The 22,168-nt window shown below is 39.5% G+C and overlaps 2 protein-coding genes across 3 annotated transcripts; both read right to left on the reverse strand.

Moving 5' to 3' along the window:
* Positions 1 to 1,815: 1,815 nt before the first annotated feature.
* pxmp4 (peroxisomal membrane protein 4) lies at positions 1,816 to 4,852 on the reverse strand. The gene is made up of 4 exons (XM_084542638.1): positions 4,277 to 4,852; positions 3,885 to 3,947; positions 3,597 to 3,795; positions 1,816 to 3,462 (listed from the first exon to the last, which is right to left on the reverse strand). The coding sequence occupies exons 1-4, from the start codon at positions 4,387 to 4,389 to the stop codon at positions 3,196 to 3,198; spliced, it is 642 nt and encodes a 213-aa protein (XP_084398764.1). The 5' UTR covers positions 4,390 to 4,852; the 3' UTR covers positions 1,816 to 3,195.
* A 612-nt stretch (positions 4,853 to 5,464) lies between these two features.
* On the reverse strand, positions 5,465 to 21,745 carry itcha (itchy E3 ubiquitin protein ligase a). 2 transcript variants are annotated; one of them, XM_084543372.1, is made up of 24 exons: positions 21,652 to 21,745; positions 20,278 to 20,348; positions 19,806 to 19,947; positions 19,291 to 19,415; positions 17,214 to 17,345; positions 16,473 to 16,521; positions 16,213 to 16,388; positions 15,716 to 16,031; positions 15,458 to 15,553; positions 14,515 to 14,689; positions 14,133 to 14,202; positions 13,902 to 13,986; positions 12,876 to 13,004; positions 12,508 to 12,580; positions 12,320 to 12,391; positions 12,132 to 12,220; positions 11,711 to 11,870; positions 10,962 to 11,095; positions 10,082 to 10,222; positions 9,641 to 9,761; positions 9,451 to 9,555; positions 9,217 to 9,313; positions 9,045 to 9,117; positions 5,465 to 8,627 (listed from the first exon to the last, which is right to left on the reverse strand). In XM_084543372.1, exons 2-24 carry the CDS (start codon positions 20,300 to 20,302, stop codon positions 8,528 to 8,530), a joined length of 2,685 nt encoding a protein of 894 aa, XP_084399498.1. In that variant the 5' UTR covers positions 20,303 to 20,348; positions 21,652 to 21,745; the 3' UTR covers positions 5,465 to 8,527. The 2 variants fall into 2 exon arrangements, with proteins under 2 accessions (XP_084399498.1, XP_084399499.1); XM_084543373.1 differs by having other exon boundaries at positions 21,553 to 21,686.
* Positions 21,746 to 22,168: the final 423 nt, after the last annotated feature.

Here is a 22,168-nt window from a genome sequence, read left to right on the forward strand (position 1 = left end):
GCTGGGTGTGAGCTCTTGGAAAAACGCTACAGGCTTTGAGACCTGGGGCAACAACTGCACTGTTGCATGATTCTCAGTGAGCATGAGTACACCTGAAGTGAGCACATGTGTTGTTTCATGATGCTGTAAAACATTTTTTAATATCTTACTCTGTCAGATGTGTTATTCTTTATTTTTCTGGTTTATGTTCTACTCCACGAGAGCTGCAGTTTTGGAGATGCTCTGACCCAGTTGTCTAGCAATAACTTTTAGGCCCTCAGCAGAGTTTTAAAAGTTGCACAAGTCTTCTTGCTTCCAACGCATGAGCTTTGAGTTCAAAGTGTTCACTTGCTGTCATCTGATTTATGTATAAGGAATGTAAGTATGTGGGCGGCCTTTCTGTGTGGAGTTTGCATGTTCTTCCTGTGTCTGCGTGGGTTCTCTCCGGGTACTCCGGCTTCCTCCCACCGTCCAAAGACATGCTCATTAGGTTAATTGGTGATTCTAAATTGGCCGTAGGTGTGCGTGTGAGTGTGAATGGTTGTCCGTCTCTCTGTGTTAGCCCTGCGATAGACTGGCGATCTGTCCAGGGTGCACCCCCACCTCTCGCCAGATGACAGCTGGGATAGGTTCCAGCAGACCCCCGCCACCCTTAACAGGAATAAGCGGGTACAGAAGATGAATGAATGAATGAATGAATATGTACATATATCCATCCTTTTCTAAATCTAAACTGTATAATGTAGCTCTTAGCATTAAAGAGATTCTTTTTATTAAGTCAGACCAATAATCCTCAAAAAACAAAACAAACCCTAACTGCACTAGATGTTGTTTTTTATCCAATATCGATCATCCTAAAGTCTAAAAGTCAAAAAAAAGTTATAGCTCCTGTATGTATAGGTGATGTGACTGGCAGGATACAGTACATAAACATGCACAAAAATACCCAGTGCAATAATACACAGATGAGGTTTTAAGGTACACATCTACACACTCATGCGTAGTTTTTTGTCTTTCTCTCTGATGTCCTCTATACAAGCATTATTTGATCCAGTGCTAACAGCAAGGCAAATGTCGCGCAAAAACACAGTTCCTGCCCAGAATACAAGTGGAGGAGTTTACTTTGAGCCAACAACTGCTCCCAGCGATGTTTAGGCTCGCCTCCAAGAGAAACAGGTCTTATTGCGTAAATCTCGTTCTAATGTAAAAGTACTCGCCTGTGTTAGCTATGAACAATTAATTGGGTGGGATGCATTTTTAGAGAATTAACTCATAGTAAGGGCTGCCACTCTGCTGTTTCCTCCTCTCTGGGTTGAGTGTGACACTTTGTTTTAAACACGTGAGGCTGGTTTTTCTTGTTCTTGTTGGAAACATGGTTTGATGGACGACAAAATTGTCTGGTTTCTTGATTTTACCATTGTTGGATTGTAGTGAAGTAAAAACTGTTTTTAAGCAGAGAATTCATTATAGACAATCATTTTTACTCTTAATGTAATTTATACTTGTATTCCATCTCAGACCTGCATTGCACATTTTATATACTGACTATCAGTCACGCTGCAAACCAGGGCTCCTTCAGATCAGACCTGCAGACCAATGACCTGCAGACATCTTTATATATTCATTCATTCATTTTCTGCAACCGCTTGTCCTGTGAAGGGTCGCCGGGGGGCTGGAGCCTATCCCAGCTGTCACTGAGCTAGAGGACACCCTGGACAGGTCGCCAGTCTATCGCAGGGCTAACACAGAGAGACAGACACGTCTTTATTTAATAAACTTATTCTAAACTCTAAAAAGACTAAATGGTTTGAAACACATTTAGTGCGGTTACCTATGCTATCCATTTGTTAAATTGTGACTTACAGTAATTACAAATATTTAGGACTTTGTTTACCACAGCAGTTCATCACTGCAGACGTTGCCTCTCCAAGTTCCTGTACGTGAAAGTGTTATCAGGAAAATCCCTGGCATTTTAAAGGGACAAGTGCACTTGTGAATCTTCATCTACATGGCCTTGAGATCTACAATATTTACCTTTAGTTCAAAACCTATGATAACAGACCTGAGTCTTTAAAAACATCCAAATATACATATACAGTACACTGAACTGGGGAAGACCTGTTTCTGATACTATGCACCTAACCACTGAAACTTTGAATGTATAAACCGTTGTTCAGTGCAGACACTGAGAGAAAGCTCTAGAGAAAGTTCTACCAACTTCTACTGTAATACGTGCAATTGTATTACGTGGGTGTGTATGTGATTGTTGTCTAAAGTGAGTGAATTACACGTGTGCATATATAAATATGTGGCTTTGTATGTGGGTTTGTACTGAGGACGGTGTTGCAAATGACAGTTTAATATCAATAAAACATGTGGATGCTTTTCTAGTGCCTAAACACTGCATGCCAAGTTTAGCAAGTCAATGCGCTGAAAAATTGGTGATTCAGCTTTCCAAGAAAAGAAGAACAGGCGTGACTGAAACATCATCTCACTCAACCCATGTAAATTTTTTTGCCGCGATGATGGCACGCCTTCAGGCCCAAATTGATGAAACATTCAAAGCAAAACTTTCACATACACATCAGGTATTTGTTCTTCTGTCTTCTGCTGGGGGGAATTCATTGTCTTAGCGATTCATTCGACACTGTCAGTGAATCGTTATGTAATTAAGTAACCCACTCAACAACTCTTGTTCAAACTAAACAAAATAGCTGCTCCCATGTTCATTTTTACCAAATATATATGTTAAAGAATGCAGAGGAAATGTTTTGGTTTTTTAAAACACATTAGTTGTTTATATCATCAGTATTATTGACATTTTAGTGTCCCTGTGTAGCTTCAGTTTAACAACAGATTAGCAGCATTTCAGCCCGTTTTGCATCAAACATCTTTCGACTGTATTCAGTGACACACTCCTGGAAATTAAATAAAGGAAATTAAAACCAAACAAATTGGGTGATCAACCCAAACATGATTAAAACAAAAATGATACAGAAATGGTAAAGAAAATGGTGTGCAAACATTCCGGTTTAGCTGGAAACGTGGTGCAAGTTCACACACAAACAAAATCATGAAGCCGTAAAACAAAACATCTCACGATAAATTTAAAAAGGCAACATTAATTTATATTTGGAATATTGATTATAAAAATTACATGGCAACAATTATGAATTACAGATAGCTTATTAATTACAGATTTTTAAAAAAGACCCATTAGTGAGACGCAGTCCGTGGTTTATTATAAATAAGGAAGTCTGAGATGTCATGCCACACGTTGCTGTCGTGATAAAGGTAGTTCATGGAGGACTGTAGCGACGGCTGAAGAGTGTGCGGGTGATACTCAAACAGCCACAGGACGATGCCCCAAACCAGCGTGGCAAAGAGCGGGAAGGGGTCCTGTTTGGGCTTTGGGATGAACCCTTTCTCCACGGCCAGTCGAGACAATGCGAACAGGATCCTGGACAGCAAGTACATGTTGATCTGGAGTGAAAAGCAAAAATTGAAGTTCACAGGTAACGTTTGCTGGAGCCACAACAATCTTGAGTTCACGGTGACGTGGGACCAGGGCTGGAGCCAACCCGAAAGCAAAAACTGCAGCCTGTAGCTCATCATACCTGGCTATTAATGTTGTTGTTGTCTCCAAACACTAACCATCCTCCAAGACAGGCCGCCAGAAACGAGTGAGACTGTAAACTCTTTCCTTGGATCTTTTCCTGCAAGGCTTGCATTCCTTTGTAAGTGAACACAAAGCATGCCAGGTTTCTCGAGTGGGTATATGTGGCCTTCAGAATGGCTTTGAGTTTGTCCTTCAAGCTGCAAAAGGGGAAAAATTAAGATAAATGTCCCCACTTTAGAGGCATGTCTAATTGCAGGGTTTAAGGATTCACAGCTCGTATTCTTACCTGCCACTTCTGAAGAGAAATGTCATGACAAGGGCGTGGGGTGCCCTGATCTTGGCTCCATATCTGAGTAATAAACACAGTGTAATGTCAGTATTACCTGGAGAAACAGCTGACGAAGAAAACATAGTCAAACACCCACAGTCATCTTTCAATAAAATCAACGCGACCCATTTCTGCAAATGCGATTTATTGCAACCAACGTGGCTCTGAGCCGTGAATGTATTCTATTCAATTCAATTCAACTTTATTCAAGTGGACAGCTGCTAAAGCTAGCAACTACTAGAGCAACACTCCAGCTGATTAGCCTGTTAGCCACTTTAGCTGTGTGGTGTAGAACTAAACTAGCGTAGCAGCTAAGCTAACTCGCTACTATATTGAATGCGTTCACTCACACGGCGCCGTTCCTGAAGCCTTTCAGAACTGCTAATGCTGCTTTGTACTTCTCCTGCTGTAGAAGATTATTGACTGTATACAGGAGAACGTTTATCAGATCAGGAGCTGCCATGACTTTCAATGCAACCGGTAGGACTCAAATACATGTTGGACACGCAACACAAAATTTAGGTGTCACGTTGAAAATCCGCCGAGGTGCTACGCTGCGATGCGGCATGGGTTCCTACCTTGCGTTTTGTGTACTTTATAAATATTTAAAATATGTATAATTTAACATTCCATAATGTTGCACGTAAATACTAGAAACTGTAGACCAGAGCTGATAGTATAACGTATTTGTAGTTGTAGTTGTATTCTGTGTTGCCACATACCATACCAGACTATGATACATAACTGCATTAGTCAGTGCAACTCCTCCTTATTACATAATGTGAGTGTGGATGTCTCATATAAAGACATTTTTTTTCAAAGGGAATACAAAGAAACTAATGTCTTGCAAGAGAAGTTTCACTAACAAATTTTAGGATTTTTAAAATGTGAAACAACAAGACGTCAAGTCTCGTTTAGAGGAGCCGGCTTCTATTCTAGTAAATTCTCCAAGCAAACACTAGTTCCTTTCAGGCAAATTGCATTATATATACTAAGTTTAAACAGTCATTGTTATCTTCTGCATTATTTTCATTCATTCATCTTCTGTAACCGCTTGTTCCTTGTTCCCAGCTGTCATTGGGCGAGTTCCCAGCACAACCTGGACAGGTCGCCAGTCCATCGCAGGGCTAACACAGAGAGACAGACACTTCTGCATTATTTTGTGTTTTTAAAATTTTCCTAAGGCACCACTTCAGTAACCCATACCAGAATAAGCATTCTCATCCTTCACGTTGCAAAAATAAAAGTAGATGTGCAGCACAGTAACTTCAAAAGAAGTACAAAGGTTGGAAAATAATTTGCACACACAAGAAGTGCTTATGCAGAATGCTGCATTTCAGTATTATATAAGTAAAAGCTAATTTTAGAGCAGGTTTATTCTACATGTTTACACTTTGGATCCAATGAATGTGATTAAAAAAAAAAGTAATATAAAAAGACTAAGAACTAAATGTTTTTAATATATACAGTATATATTGCCATCTGTGCGGATCTGCTTATAATCTGAAATATTCAAACAAAAAATAATGATAAGCAAGCAATGGTAGTAATAAAAATCATCACACTTTCAGAGTTTCAGTACTGTTTTATTTATTTTTTTTCTCAATCAATCCAATCCGTTGTTACAGGAAACACGTCCTCCTAATAAATAGTATTCACCCATAGACGTCCACTTATCAAAAAAAAAAAAAGCTTCAAAATAAAAATTAAAAACAGTGATTACACTATCAACGTGAATTACAATGCAATCAGTACAACTAAAACTCTGTTTTGCATATTTCTATATATTCATCTGCCCCATGATCTGGAACACAGTGGTGATTTAAAAGAGAAGTGGTTAATTAAAGCAACTTGAGTGTCAAGGTGCTATTATTAGTTGTAACCTGTTAAAATATTCAACAGTCAACACCTAAAAAAAGGTTTTATTCGGTCATCTAGTTTTACAAGAATCTCTTCACTCCTCTGCACACCGGCAGCTACATAATGAGTGTTGTAGGTGTGAACTGAATTGCTGCCAGTAAAAGAATACATAGGAGACTGTGAGAAAGACTGGACATGGGTATGTGGAGGTGTATTGACTCATTCAATATACCTGTCAGTTCAGGGCGGTAGGGTGAGAAGAAACAACATCGTAAAACCCTATGACAGAACACAGAGTCGCAAGATTAAATAAGCGTGGTTCGATGGTGAATTAATCCTTTTTACGTTTTAACTGGGGATTAAAGGGATTTTGCCGAAGAGTGACGTTTTAAATTTTCAGTTGCTGGGGACACAACAAAATGTGAGAATTACAGGTCATCATCATTTTACACCACACTCCCTATACACAAACACCTCCGTAGCTCGACGTTCGGTCAGTTACTATCATTAGAAAATATCACATTACAAATCTGGTTTTTGATATATATCAAGCAAAGAAACAGATACAGCAACATCACAGGTGAATACTGTGCAGAAATACAAAGGCATTTTAGTAGGCGGCTCCTTAATGTTATAATCCTTCAGATTTTCATAGATATTAAACGTGTTTACTTTCATTAGTGAACTCTTTGTGTAGTAGTTGGTTTTACTGATCTGAGCAGATTCTGTCATTCCTGGCCTGTACACCTAGGTTTCCACTAAAGCACATTTCCCACTCCCAGTGACTAATAAACAGGTGTTTTGTGATGGATGGCTAAAATGTTCTTGCCTCATGCCACAACCCATGAAGACAAATCCACAGTGACAGAGAACAACAAGATTAAGACGACAGCTTCTTAACCACTGCCTTAAGAGCAAAATACTACCGAACTTTTGTTCACAATTAGGTACAAAGGTGTCAGATACAGGTAGCGACATTTATGTGGATAATAGTGAACAAATTAGATGAAGTAATTTCAAAACTGCTTATGGGATGGGAAAATTATTTATTCATTTATGGGATGTTAAGAACTGATTACCCCGATGACTTACTCTTAAGTCATATTTTTTGCAAAATTAATTCATTTAAAAGTGATACAATATCTAACACTAAAAATAAACTTTGAAGTTTAATGTTAACAGAGGATTTTTGCAAAAAAAAAAAAAAACACGAAATGCAACCTTACTGTACAGGTCTGAAAGCCTTACACCCTATAAAACTAGGGCTACTTGCTATTATTTTTAATTTAATTCCTACTTCTGACACCTGCAGCTCCAAGGTTGGTGGAACGGTTTATTCGAATTAGATATTAAAAACTATGCTTAAAACTTTGTAAGCATATTATTTACATAAACCGCATTAGACACAGATTAAAATGCTTATTAATCATCTAGGATATACAGTGGGCCGGATACATGAGCACAAGTAAACTAAGAGACTAGTCTGAGCAGGTTGTTTACATGTTGTCAAACTGGTGAAGATATTCTCTTAGTTTACTTGGGCTGTTGCATGTGCCTTGATCACTCAAGGCCACTGAGAAAAATACGCTTGACAACTAGTAAAGGATTGGTTACCATTCAGTGGGAATGAGTCATATTTATAAAAAAACAAAAACAAAGAAAAAAAACTCTCTAATATACAACGCTCCCACGTCATCAGTAACGTCTTATAATTATCAAGACAAGCCTTCACAGTTTCAGTTTCCCTGACTGACGAATGATTGTGAGCATCCATGGTCTAACATGCTGACATTATTTACAGCAGTGGCGGCGGTCATGTTAAGCTCAGTCTAATCACATCACAACCAAAGACGCTTCACCGAATACACATGAAAGTATGCAAATGTCTATTTCATAGTGGATTTTAAATCAATAGTAAATACTAAATCTCCAAAGTCTTATAAAAATGATCAAACAAATCACTGTTTGGTTACATTGTTGGAAAAAATGTTTTCTACAAAACTATTGCACATAAAAATACAGCCTCTCTTAAGAACAATCCTTACCCTCCTACTGCTCACATAGCCATGTGCAAACAAGTTCAACATTTTAACTCATTATAAAGTTCAGAAATCAACCTATCAACGCAAGATAAAATATCTCTATAGTTTAATAATTTTTTTATCAAAGTTATTAAAGAAACTGCATATGTGCTATGGGAGTCAGTATTGTCATATTTTGGGGAAAAATAAAAGAGTTATCCATTCATTCATCCTTTCAAAAAGTCAAGTCGGAACAACTCCAAACCATGTGAACCTCTGATGATGCCTTTAGATATTAAGCTTCATATTTTAAGTCAAAATGCACAAATGTATTTTTCCACTGACACGATTAATTCTAGTGCATAGACCCCAAAAGGCCAATTCTTGGGAAACAATGACACAAAAGGTTTGCAGACGTGCGTGTCGAAACTGCACTCATTCAACATGCAGCAAGTGTGGACATGACAGAGTGAGAAAGGTGTCTCTCCTGTCCGCATCGCATGACAGTGAAAATCAGATGGATGTAAGAGAAACGAGTAAGAAGTGAAACAGGGCGGGGAGGATTCACAGGTGTCTTGCGGACCAAATATGCCATAGTCAGACAGACAATAATGATTAAGTCCAACTACCAGAGTCAGCTACTGGCTGCAGGGAAAATCCAGAAAGTGCTCTAAAATGGATATGGCTCCTCCACGCTGCTCTGCTCCACTCCTTGCTGCATCACTCTTGTCCGAAGCCTTCTGTCTCCTCTATGGCAAACATGAGTTTCTCCTTCAGTTGCTCATAGCTCTTATACGGAGGGAGGTCCAGGCGATTAAAGCTAAAGGGAGAAAAGGCAGAAACAAGGTGTGGATTTAAAGGAACAGTTTGGTGTTTTAGAAGTGGGGCTGATATCAAGTACTTAATCATCGTCAGCGTATTAACTACAGTAGACAGTGGTTGGCCAGCCTCCAGTCTGGATTTTACACTTCTAAACCCGCTTATGTAACAAGAGCTGTACATTATGACATTTTTAATTATCTGTAATTACTGCTGTAGTAATGTTTCATGATACCGCATACTGAAAGAGCCAAAAAAAAACACCACATAAACATTAACACCCATTCACAATGGCTGAATTAGAAATGACTAAGAGGGTTTGGTCATGAAAGTTTAATCCTAGTTAAGACCAACATTATGTCAGACGCCTGAATCAGAAGGGCCTCTATAAAGGTAAAAGTAGAATAACTGGCCTTACCATGTGTGGCTTCGTGGAAGCCAGTTTTCTTTTCCCACTTTCTCAATGCAGAACTTCTGTGGGCCATTGCTTCCTGTATTAATAAAAAATGCAAAAAGAAAATGTAATGATTTCTTAATATTCTACTATGATATGCTGGTGTATGTGCAATGTGCGAGTCCATTTTGCATACCCATCAGGTCAGCGAAGCCACCAACAGGAAGGCGACAGGTTCCTGTGACGAACTGCAGTAGTCTCATCCTTTTTTCATTGTCCATCTCCTTCACGAACTGTCAACAGATCATTTTTTTGTTAATGCCATATTATTTATGTGATACAAAATTCAGTAAGAGTTGGTTTCACTTAAAAAGACTACTAAAGACAGTTCAATAGCAACGTTTTGTTTTGAAGATACATGTACACAAACCTGCCAGAACCAGAGGATCTGCTTGCTGCTTCTGGCATAGTGCCTATAGATTGTGTTTCTCTGCCAGTCCACCAAGTCAATCTCCTGCATCCCACACAGCATCACCTACAGACAAGAATGAAGCACGTTCAAACTTCTTATTCACCGTACTTTCCTGTCGAGACCATTATAATTTACATTACTTTAGTACCTCTAATTCCTTAGCATCAAAGTACTGAAGGTACTGCTGGGGAAGAACTTCGTTGAAACCCTCAAAGAATGCCTGTGTTTGCTCCTCCACACCTCTGGACAGCCGCCACTCTGCCACCAACCTGTATACAGAGATATGAAGACACACGTAATGAAATAAAATAAAATCAAACCCACTGATTAAACGTGAGGAAGATAACTCATTTCTAAGGAGAAGTGTAATACAGCATTTCAAATTTCATAATTGCCATTGATTGTCTGTGCCATTCTACTGCCATAATGTCATCACGGTTGGTTATATAAACAATAGGGAACACTTTGTTAAATGCGATACTGTCTGTGAGTTTAACAATGGGCTTTTCAGTGTGTTATACTGTTGTATTTCCTGCAACACAGCCTGAATGAGGATATTAATGTTGTGTTTAACAGGGTGCAGCTGTACCTGATGTATTCCTCCTTATTTTCTTCAGTTACTTGGATGTTCCCTCCATCGGGTTTCAGTTCGTGGGTGGTGACCTCCCCCAGGATCTCCTTGTCAACGGAGAAGAACATCTCCAGACCACACTCCTCTATATTATTATCCCTAAAAGGCCACAGAAAGTCAATATCATTACTGATACACTTAGAATACCTAGGGAAAAATACAGGAAGGCATTCACAAAACCCACACATCCGCTGAGGCTACACAGTGCTCTACGTTTTATTCTAAATATAAAACATGTTAAGAAATGTTAAAGATTGTAGTTTGAGTGTATAGTGCAGACAGGGATCTACTGGCTGGAGTTTAGAGGCTTAAAGGGAGAGGGTCATACAAGGGTTATTCAGTTGGCCTGAAATCTTAGACGTAAATACCACTAATTCCTACACACTGGACCTTCAAATCTGCACTAAGATTTTCATCAGAATTAATGAGTAATGACTGATGCAAGAATCACAGTTCTTGGATCACAGTTCCTAAGGAGGAGCTGTGACATCACCTGATTTTGCTCAGTTTTTCTGATCAAAATCAGGTGAGTCAGATACATGACGTACAACACATGACATAACTTTACCGCAATACACATTCTAAGGTAATTTTCTTGATTCAGTCACATTTACCGAATGAGGTGATGACTGGATAAACTCTGGCCTACATTACACAGATAACACATTCAAAACCATAACCCCACTCGCACAAACATATAAACTGCTCACCGAAATTAATAACCAATGCACTAAAATTGACACACTTTTTTCCCTCTTCACTACCGTAGATGGCCACAGCACCATTTATATATCTGCTCAACCCATCATGCTAATGAGACTCAGCTACCCAGACATACTTGATCCAAATGAGTGAATTGTAAAATTCGGGATCTATGGACTCCAGGTCTTTGAGAGCCAGGGGTTTGTTCAGAATACGCTTGTAGAAGGGCAGGGAGAACCCCGTGTCGATGAATTTGCCATGGAACAAGGCCTAGAAAGAGACAACATAGAAACGTCAGGGATGTAAATACATTTAAACACAAAAGAGATAGACAGTAAAAATATTAAAGTTTGAAGAGACTGACAAGTCTGCCATAGAAGTATTAAGTAAAAAATCAATTCCTTTCAGAGCTTTTAGGCATATATATATGTACACTCAACGTCCAGTTCATTAGGTTCACCTGTTCTGAGCTAATTGGATTTTCACACACAAACATCTCTGGAGTTTACAGAGAACGGTCTTAAAAAGACAAAACATCCAGTAAACAACAGCCCCGTTGATGACAGAGGTAACAGATGTGCAGCTTACAAATCAACAAAGAGTGCTGTTGAACCTATGCCTCAAAGAATTAAGGCGGTTCTGAAGACAAAAGGGAGTTCAACCTGGTATTAACAAGGTGCAACTCCAGTGGCTGGTGAGTGTATAAGTGTGATTGTCTCTTGAATTTCAAATTTGAGATCATACTGCATTTCAAAGCCAATCGTTTAAATGCTGCATGATCCACACGGGATTACTTGCATTTTACTACACACACATTGTCTGGGCCAAATGTAGTTTAAAACTGACGGTAAAGTTAGTAAACGTAGAGACAAAGAGTGCAGGTACCATAGCAATGAAGCGTCCAATGAACTTGAAGTACTTGAGGTGATCAGGGTTGATGTAGGAGGCGGGGTTGATCTGAAGACAGTAGTTGTCCTTGCCAGCATACTCAAACAAACAGTACATGGGATTCAGTACTTCGTGAGACAGCAAGAAGAACCATTCCCTGGAAAGAGACCACAAAGGAGAGAAAACAAAGAAACAGTTAAATGGAAGCAGTCATACTGGATGAGTGAGCCTATCTGAATAAGAGGACGTCAAAGAGAAATCGGAAGATGTTGCATTGTAATTATTATATCAGAGTTTGCGGTTTGTGAGCCAAGGGTGGGGTCCAAAAAAATAATTAAAAATCAACAGATGAGAACCAACACACCTTGTAAGTCATGCACAGGTGTCAATAACTCAAAACTAAATCAGTTGAAATTACCTGGCCACACCTCCGTAGTCCAAGCCTTCCTCTCCCGGGAAAATGATCCACAGTCTCCGCCTGAGATCTTGAGGGTGGAAACTCATGATCTATGAATGCCAACAAAGAATTGAATCAGTTAATCAACTCAAGCATTTTGAAATGCTCTTAAACTCAGAAAGATGTCAAGGAGACAACACACTGTTTACCTGCTGAAATGAATCCTCAAACAAGGTCTTCCGTGAGACTGTGATCTTAATGTGCTGAGGCATCGACAATTGCTAAGAGGGGAAAAGTATAGTATACAGATATTTAGATTGTAGACAAATAAAATACTTTATATATGAAGACTCAACAGGCCAGTAAATACACAGAAAAAATAAAAAAAAGTACATACCTGACACCAGAACCTGAAGTACTGCACTTTGGCTTTGAAGTCCCTGACATATGTTATCTGTGGCCCATTCTCACTATGGAAAAGATCAGATTATAAATATACACACACAAGAGCTGTATACACTCTCTACATAAACATCTATGTTAATTCTGTATGTTGATCGGTGATGCTCCAACTCGGCGACTAACTGGCATCAACTGGCATTAAGTGATTAGTGATTTAAATCCACTTAGGCCTGCACTGATCAATACATTTTAACTAACAACTAATTAACGTACAACTAAAATACCACCGTACGTGAAACATCAGCCTTACTGCTTCTTCTGACGCCTATTCAACTTAATTTAAACATTGTAGTAGCAACTTACAGCGAGGATTTCCCTGTGCGGGGGTCAATGTAGGTGGTTGTTCGCCTATTGTGGTCCACAAAATATGGAATACCATCCACAGTGAACCTCATCTCCCAACCCTCTGGCAGGGGCTTGTCATTCAGCAGCCTGAACAAAGAAAATCAATAAAACCATGAGCAAAGAGATAAAATAGATGAATAAAAAAAATTTGATTTCAAGTGTAAGGAATTTGACTGTGACCAAGATACACTAAAAAAACATACTTATTAAAGTATATATATATACTGTAATTGTGTTTTTTTGACTATATTAAATGACATGCCCTGAAGAAGAATTTCTCAGCATGATTTATATTTCATTAATAAAATCATGTCATACAATATCTGTCTGATAATATTCTATCTTCACGCTGATATTTAATAGTATATGATTAAAATAATTAATTGCTTGTTTATTACTTAACAACATATCCCGTGTCACGTGTAAAGAGAAAGAAATGTCCTAAAATAGTGGGGCTTAGGTGGTTACATTGTACAGTGTTTAGTCAGAGTCTCCGTCATTCATACACCCATCTTTTCACATTAATTACTTTTTTTAATGGTCCACCCACCACACACCTGGCTTGGAGCAACTTTAACATGCAAAATCTGTCACAAGATGCTTGAATCCGTGTGCGTTTCCATCATGTTTGAAGAAGCTTTTTGACTTTTCACTATAAATGCTTCAACATTTATTGAACATTTCTCACACTGTCTGCATGTGCTCGTCTCATTAAAAAAATGAATCTCTCATCTTAACAAAAAGTCGGCAAAGGAAGCGCCTAGGATGTGTCACGCGGAAGTCTGAGCCAGTTAAGAAGGCATGAGCAAGATGTTGACACACTAGCGCCTCTCACTGGCAATAAAGCAATACAAGTACAGCTAAGTGACTTAGCAATGACAGAATTAATTACTCACAGAATGACAAAGGAATGTCCAAGACACATCACTGTCGATCACATTACATGGCACACACACCCAGAGAGGCAGACAGACATAAACTCACCCTTGCGTCCTAGGATCTTCCCACTGTGTCGCCCGAGTTGGGTGATGAACAAAATACACTCTGCCATTGGTGTCCGTTCTCTTCTCTGGTATTTAAAAAAAAAAAAACATTTACGTGAGTCAGTGTCTATTAACCGCTATGAATCTCTACTAATCATCTTAATCACACATCTTTACTGTACTTTACATCACAGTAACTGCAGCGCTCATGTCTAACATTGATGATAGTTACCCCAGCCATGTGGTAGAGGTCCCAACGGGTCAAACTCTTTATTTGCTGTGGCTGCTAACTGGTCTTGGAGCTAAACCAGAGAGAGAGAGAGAATAGCACAAATGTTAAGTCTTAAAAGCCTGTTTAAACACAGAATAGTAACATAGTGTAATATGCATTAGAGACTAATGGTTTCCCTTCTTCAAATAAACAAAACAAACCATCTTATCTATATAGTTAAGTTGTATATAGTTACATTACACCGTTTAATTAGCAAAATAAAATTACACACAGAAAAATCACCCTACCCTAGCAGGATCTTTAATCAAAACAACTGTTATAACTGTTAATTATGTGCAATGACCGTAACAAATCCAGGAGCTAACATAGTGACTGCTCTCACCCCATAAATGAACCTTTGGTTAAACTGCTGCATGGCTCCCTGGAGCTGGCTGCGCTGGTGCTGCCATTCCTCGTAGTTGCGCACCGACTCTTGCGTGGGCCGTTGCCATGTAGTAGTTCGGGTTATGTGGTCAACATAGTACACCCTACCCATGGGATCTATCCTGCGCTCCCACCTGCAGAAAAAGGAGAGAAAAAGTAGGCAGTGTTAATGTGGGCTCCACCAGAAAATCATTAAAATCATTAAAAACATAAACCGCTATGAGGACTGCAACACCACTGACCTATGATTTAATTACTGTGAAAAAAAGAAAGTTCAAACATGCAGTAGAGATAAAATAAGTGGTTATAAGATAAGTAATCTGATCATTTTATTGTATGGAATGCACAACTATGTTATGTGCACACAGGAGGAGAGAAGCTGTGATGTGACAACAACAGACCGTGCCATGTTAATGAAACTCCGAAGTCCTCGACTTCCCCCAAATTCAATGCTAATAGGATGCTAACTGGAGCGCTGGTTGAATTTCTTTTGAAATAGAGAGCGGTGGCATCAGGAACAGGTAGTTCATTGCATGATGTCAGTTTATCTTCTGTTTGTTTCACTCCAAAAAAAAGGTTTCCAAGACAACCAGAGTCTAGAACTAGTGAACAAATGTGAGCGTCAAATAGATTGAAAAACTAAACACGTTATATGTAAACCAGGTTTTGATATTTGTAGTATTTTAGCATTTGGTGCACTATACCAAATCAAATCAAATCATGTCCATGACCAAGCTGACAAAGAATAAAACTAAAGACATTTCCTCTGTATTTATAATAATCTTTTAAACTACTTTTTAAAAGAATTATGACCTCAGACGTTAGACAGTTGAAAAACATGTTTTTAGTGCTCTCTGGTGGTGAAAGTTTAAACTGCCAACTAACATAATGAATACACTTACCCTGTAGGCAGAGCATCAGGCCTGTCCCATGTTGTCCTTTTCTCAATGTGGTCCACATAGTACACCCGTCCATTCTGGTCTACTCTTTGCTCCCACCTGCAGAAGCAATACAAATTATATCAAACAGGCTATCATGCACATTTCCAGTGCTTGAAAATCTAAATCCTCAATTCACATAATGTAAATATTGCTAAAGCTGTAATACCATGTGCCTATTAACAGCAGTGAGTGACTGTAGAGCTAAATGTAATGTCTTACCCTGGTGGCAAGGGACCGTTGTTTACAGGAGTCACTCTGGGAGCTGATGTAGCTGGAGCTGCTGGAGCTGCTGGAGCTGCTGGAACTGCTGGAGCTGCTGGAGCTGCTGGAGCTGCTGGAGCAGAGGCCCCTGGTTTGGGGCCACTTGCCGTCTGTGAGGCACTCGCCGTCACTGCTGCTGCTGCTGCTGCTGCTGCTGCTGCTGCTGCACCTGATTCATCATGCTGATCGGAACATCCACTAGCTGATGCCTGAGAGGAGCCATCGGAAGCTGGGCCTTCACTCAGCTCACTAGGGGAAGAACTACTGGACGAGGCTGGTGAGAGTACGAGATAAAGATAGAGGGTAGAACATTTCGGTCTGTGAATTAATTTGCACAGGTGCACTTGTTTTAACTGCAGTCAGAACACGTAAACAAGCACAGGCAGTGTGTGTATGAGCGTGTGAAATAACTGCTATAGAAACCTATATGTGAGCTAGTGTGAAGGTTCTCGTACTTGGTGAGGCTGCTGGCCTGCGAGGCATAGAAGGGGGAGGTCGGGCAGGTCTAGGAGGCCGGGAGGAAGTGGAGCCCCCTGGAGACCGTGACGGAGAATCTGTACCGTTGACAGCGTTGACCGTTACAATAACCCACTCCTCTGAGTCACTGGATGGAGATGTGTCCCTGCTCGATCTACAGGACAAAGTGTTTGAGTATTTTCCGAAAAATAAACATACACAATATTTAAAACTAAAATAAAACTAAAGTTTACTTCACCTGTTGCCAGCATCTCCATTTTGTCTTGTATTTCCATTTGGAAGAGGAGCTGGGATGACACAGAAAAGGAAGGCACATCGATTATTTTATGTTAAACAATTCAGGGTGCTACAACTGCAACCTGATGATAAGAAAAACTATTAATTAATGAGAGCTTGATGGTTAACCCATTTTTATAGGTGTAAATCGGGATTAATATCTGTATTCATTAGTTTCACTATTTGTTTGAATTGTTTGTAAGTCCATATAAGTACTGCAATACAAACAACTCCTATAGTCTCAAAAATATATGCACCAGTGCCTCATTATGCTTGTTGTTTTGACAAATATGACAATGTTTAATCGCCTCTGGTCTGCAAAGTATGCGAAAGCAATACATACACACGAAAAGAGATACATGTTTGTAACAAGATATAGCACTTTCCACGTTCTGGTTCCTACCACCAAATTCACAATGCTAAATGTTGGGTGAGTCCAAATGCAGCAGTAGCGACGCTGACTGTGTTTTTGTCATAACACAGAGTGGTCACAGCAAGAAGAGCCTGATCACAGCGTTCCATAATGTCACTATATGTTCTGCTTATTTCGTGGCTGGGAAATATACTAGGGCATTGCCTTGGCAACCACAGCCGAGCAACTATCAGACACAGAGTGATGGGCAACAGATGAATCGGTTTATAAGTGGAAAGGCTTTACAACATAATATAGAGGGTGCGTGGGTGTGTGTATGTGGTCCCTCACCTTTATCTCTCTCTGCCAGGGCAAAGGATTCTGGATCTACCTGCATGCCGTCCAGACAGACTGACAAATCACCTACAATGTCATTGGGGTCTCTGTCGGAGCACAGCTGCAGTGTATGCACCACCTCACATACTGAAAGTGGAACAGATTATAGTTTTAAGTGGGTGCTTACAATTTGCAAGTGACTCAAACATACATTAATCCAGTGGTTCCCAAAGTGAGGGGCGCAGGGCGCAGATGGAATTAGAGGGTGACAATTTTTCGGGACTCCCGCAGTACGGGAGTCAATTTCACTGTTGGTAACATGATAGGGACGGGATAGAGCAAATACTCAACGGGAGCGGGCAGGAGCGGGACGGAGCCGGAGATTAAATAAAAAAGTGACGCTGCAATGCGCTGAGTGCGCCCAACTTTATAGGGAGCGGACGGGATTTGGGAGTCTTTCTCTCGGAATTTTGCGGGACAGGATTTTCTTTTTTTGGGGGGGGGGGGGGGGGCACAGTCACGTGATCGGGTTATGACGGGAGTATTTTTGTGGCCTCGGAATGGGATGGGAGCGACAATTGATTCCCGTGTCACCCTCTAGTTGGAATGAATGAATCAATAAAGGACACTGCTAGCGATGAGATGAACAAGTTTTTGACGGGCTCCCACACAAACGCAAACCTGTTACACAGTAAAGTTTACTTTTATTTGTTCAAAAAAGGTTGAGGTTTGTATTAATTACAAGGTGTGAAATAAATTACAATGGAGTCTGAAAACAATATTTGTATGCGTGTCCTGTTTTTTTGGGTGGGGGGGGGGTTCTTATGTACCAAAGGGGGGCCCAGCAGAGAAAAGTTTGGGAACCACTGCATTAATCCAACACAAAATAATTAAAATAGAAGCCTGTCATAAAACAGTTAAAAAAAAAACTGAGCACATGACAATATACAAATCCTGACAAACCCACTCATTGATTCCTCAGACTTTTATGATTTTTTTAAGGCACTTAGTTACTCCTTTCAGTCCTGCTAGTGAGAATCCAGGGCTTCAGTTTATTGTGAGCAATTTAGTTGCATGGGGTGCACAAGAACCATGGCCTATACAGTCTTGTTCAGTGCTTTCAAATTAAAAGCATGCTGCTGCAACATAGAATATAGAATGTCTCATGCTGTCCTGCTCCCAGAGAAGCCATTGTATTGGGTTACAAGCCCACTTAAAGCACAAATAAGGTCATAAGTACAGAAGATGCCTGAAAAGCAAAGCTAGTGGGTAGTGTGTAGTGTAGTGTAGAGTAGTGTGCATGTTGGTTGTTTAGCTTATCCAATAAAACATCTCCGTATCACATCTCCATCCAGGACCTGTACCGGCCCAGCGTCAGGAAGCGGGCAGGTAAAATCTCCTCAGACCCCTCACACCCCGGATGCAATCTGTTTAGACTCATTACAGAGCACTGTATGCAAAACCACCCGCCACAATGACAGTTTCTTCCCCCGGGCTGTCGCTCTGACGAACTCTGAGTAGTCACAGAGTGTGAGACCATTCCCATGAACAACAACGATAACTCTGCATTAATTGTATATACTCACTGTACAATCTCCTGGATCGTTGTATATATCTGCTCTTATCCTTAATTTTTCAATTTTCTTATTTTATGTGTACAGATGGATCGAGATTTATTTTTCACGCTTATTTAAGTTCTGTGCTTTTGCACAAGAGAGTAAAAGTTACCGGAGTCAAATTCCTTGTATATGCACAAATATTTGGCCAATAAAGCTGATTCTGATTCTGATTCTGATTCTGATATGCACTATGATATAACAAGTGTGTGCAGTGTCTACAGACATTTAACAAATCTAACACGCTGCTGATAGAAATACACACACTGAAATTATAGGGAATTCTTTGCTTCTTGACAGCATATCTTTCCCACATTCAAGGTTGAAACAACAACGAATCGTATAAGCAAACTCTGTCAAATGGCTTTGCAATGAGATCGCACATGTCTTATGCCAGTAAGTGGAAAACTGAACAGAAAGTTTAGGAACCACTGTTTGTATTACCACTTAGGAGAAAGATCGTAGTGTAAACTCACATTTCAGGTCATTAGCCTTAAGGGTCTTACTGATCTCCAGTGTGGCCATTCCCAACAGGATGTCCGCCTTCAGTGTCTGATGGCTCCAAACACGAAAGATCAGCTTGCTGACTGGAGTCACAATTCTGTAGGAAGGATTGTTGAATCATTTGGTATTTTTCTTCTTTTTTTAAGTAGTAGTACTTAACTTCTGTTGTCATCTCTTGATGTAGAAACTCCTGACATTTGCTGGTTAATTCCTCAGTGTGAGGATTTGTTTGCTTTTCTGTGTTTGCAGCTAAATACATTTTTGGAAACTGTTGTTGACAGATTCCCTAAGTGCTTGCCCAGTATCTTTACTCCAGAAACAGTTCTGAGATATCTGCAATGTAGAGTAGACTGTAGGCTTACAACATTCAACTCTATTATATAGGCATAAATACAATATTCTTTGTTGACTAAGTGTAATTTGGTTGACATATAATTAGGCTATTTATTTATTAAACAGCTTCCGGCTTTGACAAAGTCGTACTCACACTGTGAGAGCCTGCTTCCATTTGGGACTGTGTGTGTTGCTGCACTTCTCAGTCCTCTTTGACTGGCCATCCACGGCTACTTCAACGTATGGACTGGGACCAAACCAGTTCTTTTTGTTTTCCTTCAGCTTGGCTGAAAGCACTAGAAATAGCAAAAACAACAGATAACAAACCGACACTGCAAGGAATATAACTTTCAGTTGCTACGATCAAATTTTATCAGGAGTTACTTTGGTAAAGTTTCCACAACCTGACAGTGTTGTTGACAAGTTAATATTTCCTAAGCCACCACTTCCTGTAGCCTCTAAGGGCTTAACAATAGTCATTTGTTAGAGATATTTTAACAACAAGAACAATGTACCTTAAGGTTTTTTTTATAACAAAAGTGTAAAATACTGAACACTATAAATTCATACATTTATTCAAATTGTTTGTGTTGACTGATGTACTTTCAAATGTTACAATAACTTACCCGTGACTTGTAATTGGGCCTTCATGGTTCATCCATAACACTGGAGCCTGTTTTGGCTGCAACAATTGAACCTGCAACCAGTAACATCAGATGTAAACATGGGACACTCTCTACAAGTAACCTACTTAAAGCGTGATTAGGCTATTAGGTTCCTGCAGTCAGCGGAAAATGTAACCCGGCTTCAAGTTTGGTAGCCTGTAAAGATCGAGGAAGCTACTTACTGTAAGTAAAACAAAAGTATTTGTAAGGGTTTCAGGTATCTAGGCCTCATTTTGGCTTACAGAATAAAATAATTACTTAAACTATGTGCAGGTTTTAACAGAATTTGCAGTATTTTTTCATAGTTTTATTTACAAATTCTTGTCACCAGACGAAAGACCAAGAAATAAAGTAACCCTGAACAGGTGAAGTGGTAGTCTTCCAGGGATATATACCCGTTATAAAGGAGAAATCAATTCACTGGTGCTTTCTCCACTAAAGAATTCCAGCTCTAACTTCTCAGACTTGCATCTGCATGCTTATCTCCCTCGTCATCCAACACAGATCAGTGATTTACTTATGAGAATGTAGAGATAATATCTTTTCAATAGAAGGCAGGACTTGATTTACGTAACTGGCGAACTGACCCCACTAAAACATAATCAGACACAGATCACTCCTCCAAGAACAATGATTAATTAGTAAACGTGGCATTACTATAAATATGAATAATAAGCAGCAAATTCATGAATTACCACTAATATTACCATGTCTGTAAATGTCACCATACACATTACCCAGTGACTTTGTTTAACCTTTGCTATTTCAAGTACCTTCCATAAGAGAAAATCCAATCCTCAACTTGGCTAAATTACGTCTCCGTAAACCTACTTTGCTAATCTTTGACATAACATGAAAGGTCAGATCCTCGAAGGGTTCATACGCTACTTTAATGTAACAGAAAGAGTCTCTTAGACCATAACATGAATTTAAAGAGGGGAATCTGTCCCATGTTATCTGCGACGTGATGGCACCACAATGTTATGTAGCTTAATCGCTTATCTGTCACGTTAGCGAGTATGTTAGCCAAGAGGGGATTTGTTTCCAAGACAGCGTCAAATACTAACCTATTACGGAGTATATGTCTCGGCTATGACATTGCTAAGATGTATGGCTGGCCAAGATGTAAGCTGTTTACTAGTCATTAATAGAAGGTGATAAGTTTCACCCCCTGGAGCAACTTTGGTCGCCGACATCCTGAACACTGAGGCTTTAGCTAACCACGCATCAACTCACGTTAAATAATGCTAACACCACCACCCGGCGCCTTGACTAGATTCGGTTGTTCAGAGGAGGAAGTCTCATACCAGTCTTTCAAAGACTAAATGTCCATACCTGATAAAAGGAGACAATAACGAGCCACAGAGACTTTAGTTTTGAGCTATATCCTGGCTGTTGACAGGTAAATGCGTGCCATCAACACAGAGCCCTGTTCCGCAAGCTAGAACAAGACCAGCTTTTCCGTTACAAGATTTTCACAATAAAACGGCAGCTCTAAGAAATAAAAATAAAATGTAAATAAAACTAAATAAAATAGTGGTAGGACGAGCTAAATGCAACGTATTTACAGAACGAGACAGACTTGAATTCTTCTTAATTCTATATATTTTTTTAAATTAATAAGAGATAGACTTCTTATTATCTTTTTTAGATAGATAGATAGATAGATAGATAGATAGATATACAGTCTCCATCAGAAGATTGGGTTTGTTTTGTTGTCATGTACGGATCAGTTTGAATAGTTACTAGTTTTGACTAGTTTTGACTGTTTTTAACTGTATCCACAGTATTTTGAGGACTGTTATACGATTGAAATTCTTGGAAAAGCTCATTGCATCGAAAATGCACAATA

The sequence above is a fragment of the Chelon labrosus genome (assembly GCF_963514085.1).
Source record: "Chelon labrosus genome assembly, chromosome: 4".
Lineage (NCBI taxonomy): Eukaryota > Metazoa > Chordata > Actinopteri > Mugiliformes > Mugilidae > Chelon > Chelon labrosus.

Coding starts and splice junctions, on each gene's coding strand:
- pxmp4 (XM_084542638.1), bottom strand. CDS start 4,389: ATGGCAGCTCCTGATCTGATAAACGTTCTCCTGTATACAGTCAATAAT. Junction 3,948..4,276: donor GGCTTCAGGAACGGCGCCGT/GTGAGTGAACGC, acceptor TTTATTACTCAG/ATATGGAGCCAAGATCAGGG. Junction 3,796..3,884: donor TTTCTCTTCAGAAGTGGCAG/GTAAGAATACGA, acceptor CCCCTTTTGCAG/CTTGAAGGACAAACTCAAAG.
- itcha (XM_084543372.1), bottom strand. CDS start 20,302: ATGAAGGCCCAATTACAAGTCACGG. Junction 19,416..19,805: donor TGGAAGCAGGCTCTCACAGT/GTGAGTACGACT, acceptor TCCTTCCTACAG/AATTGTGACTCCAGTCAGCA. Junction 16,389..16,472: donor AATGGAGATGCTGGCAACAG/GTGAAGTAAACT, acceptor TTTGTCCTGTAG/ATCGAGCAGGGACACATCTC.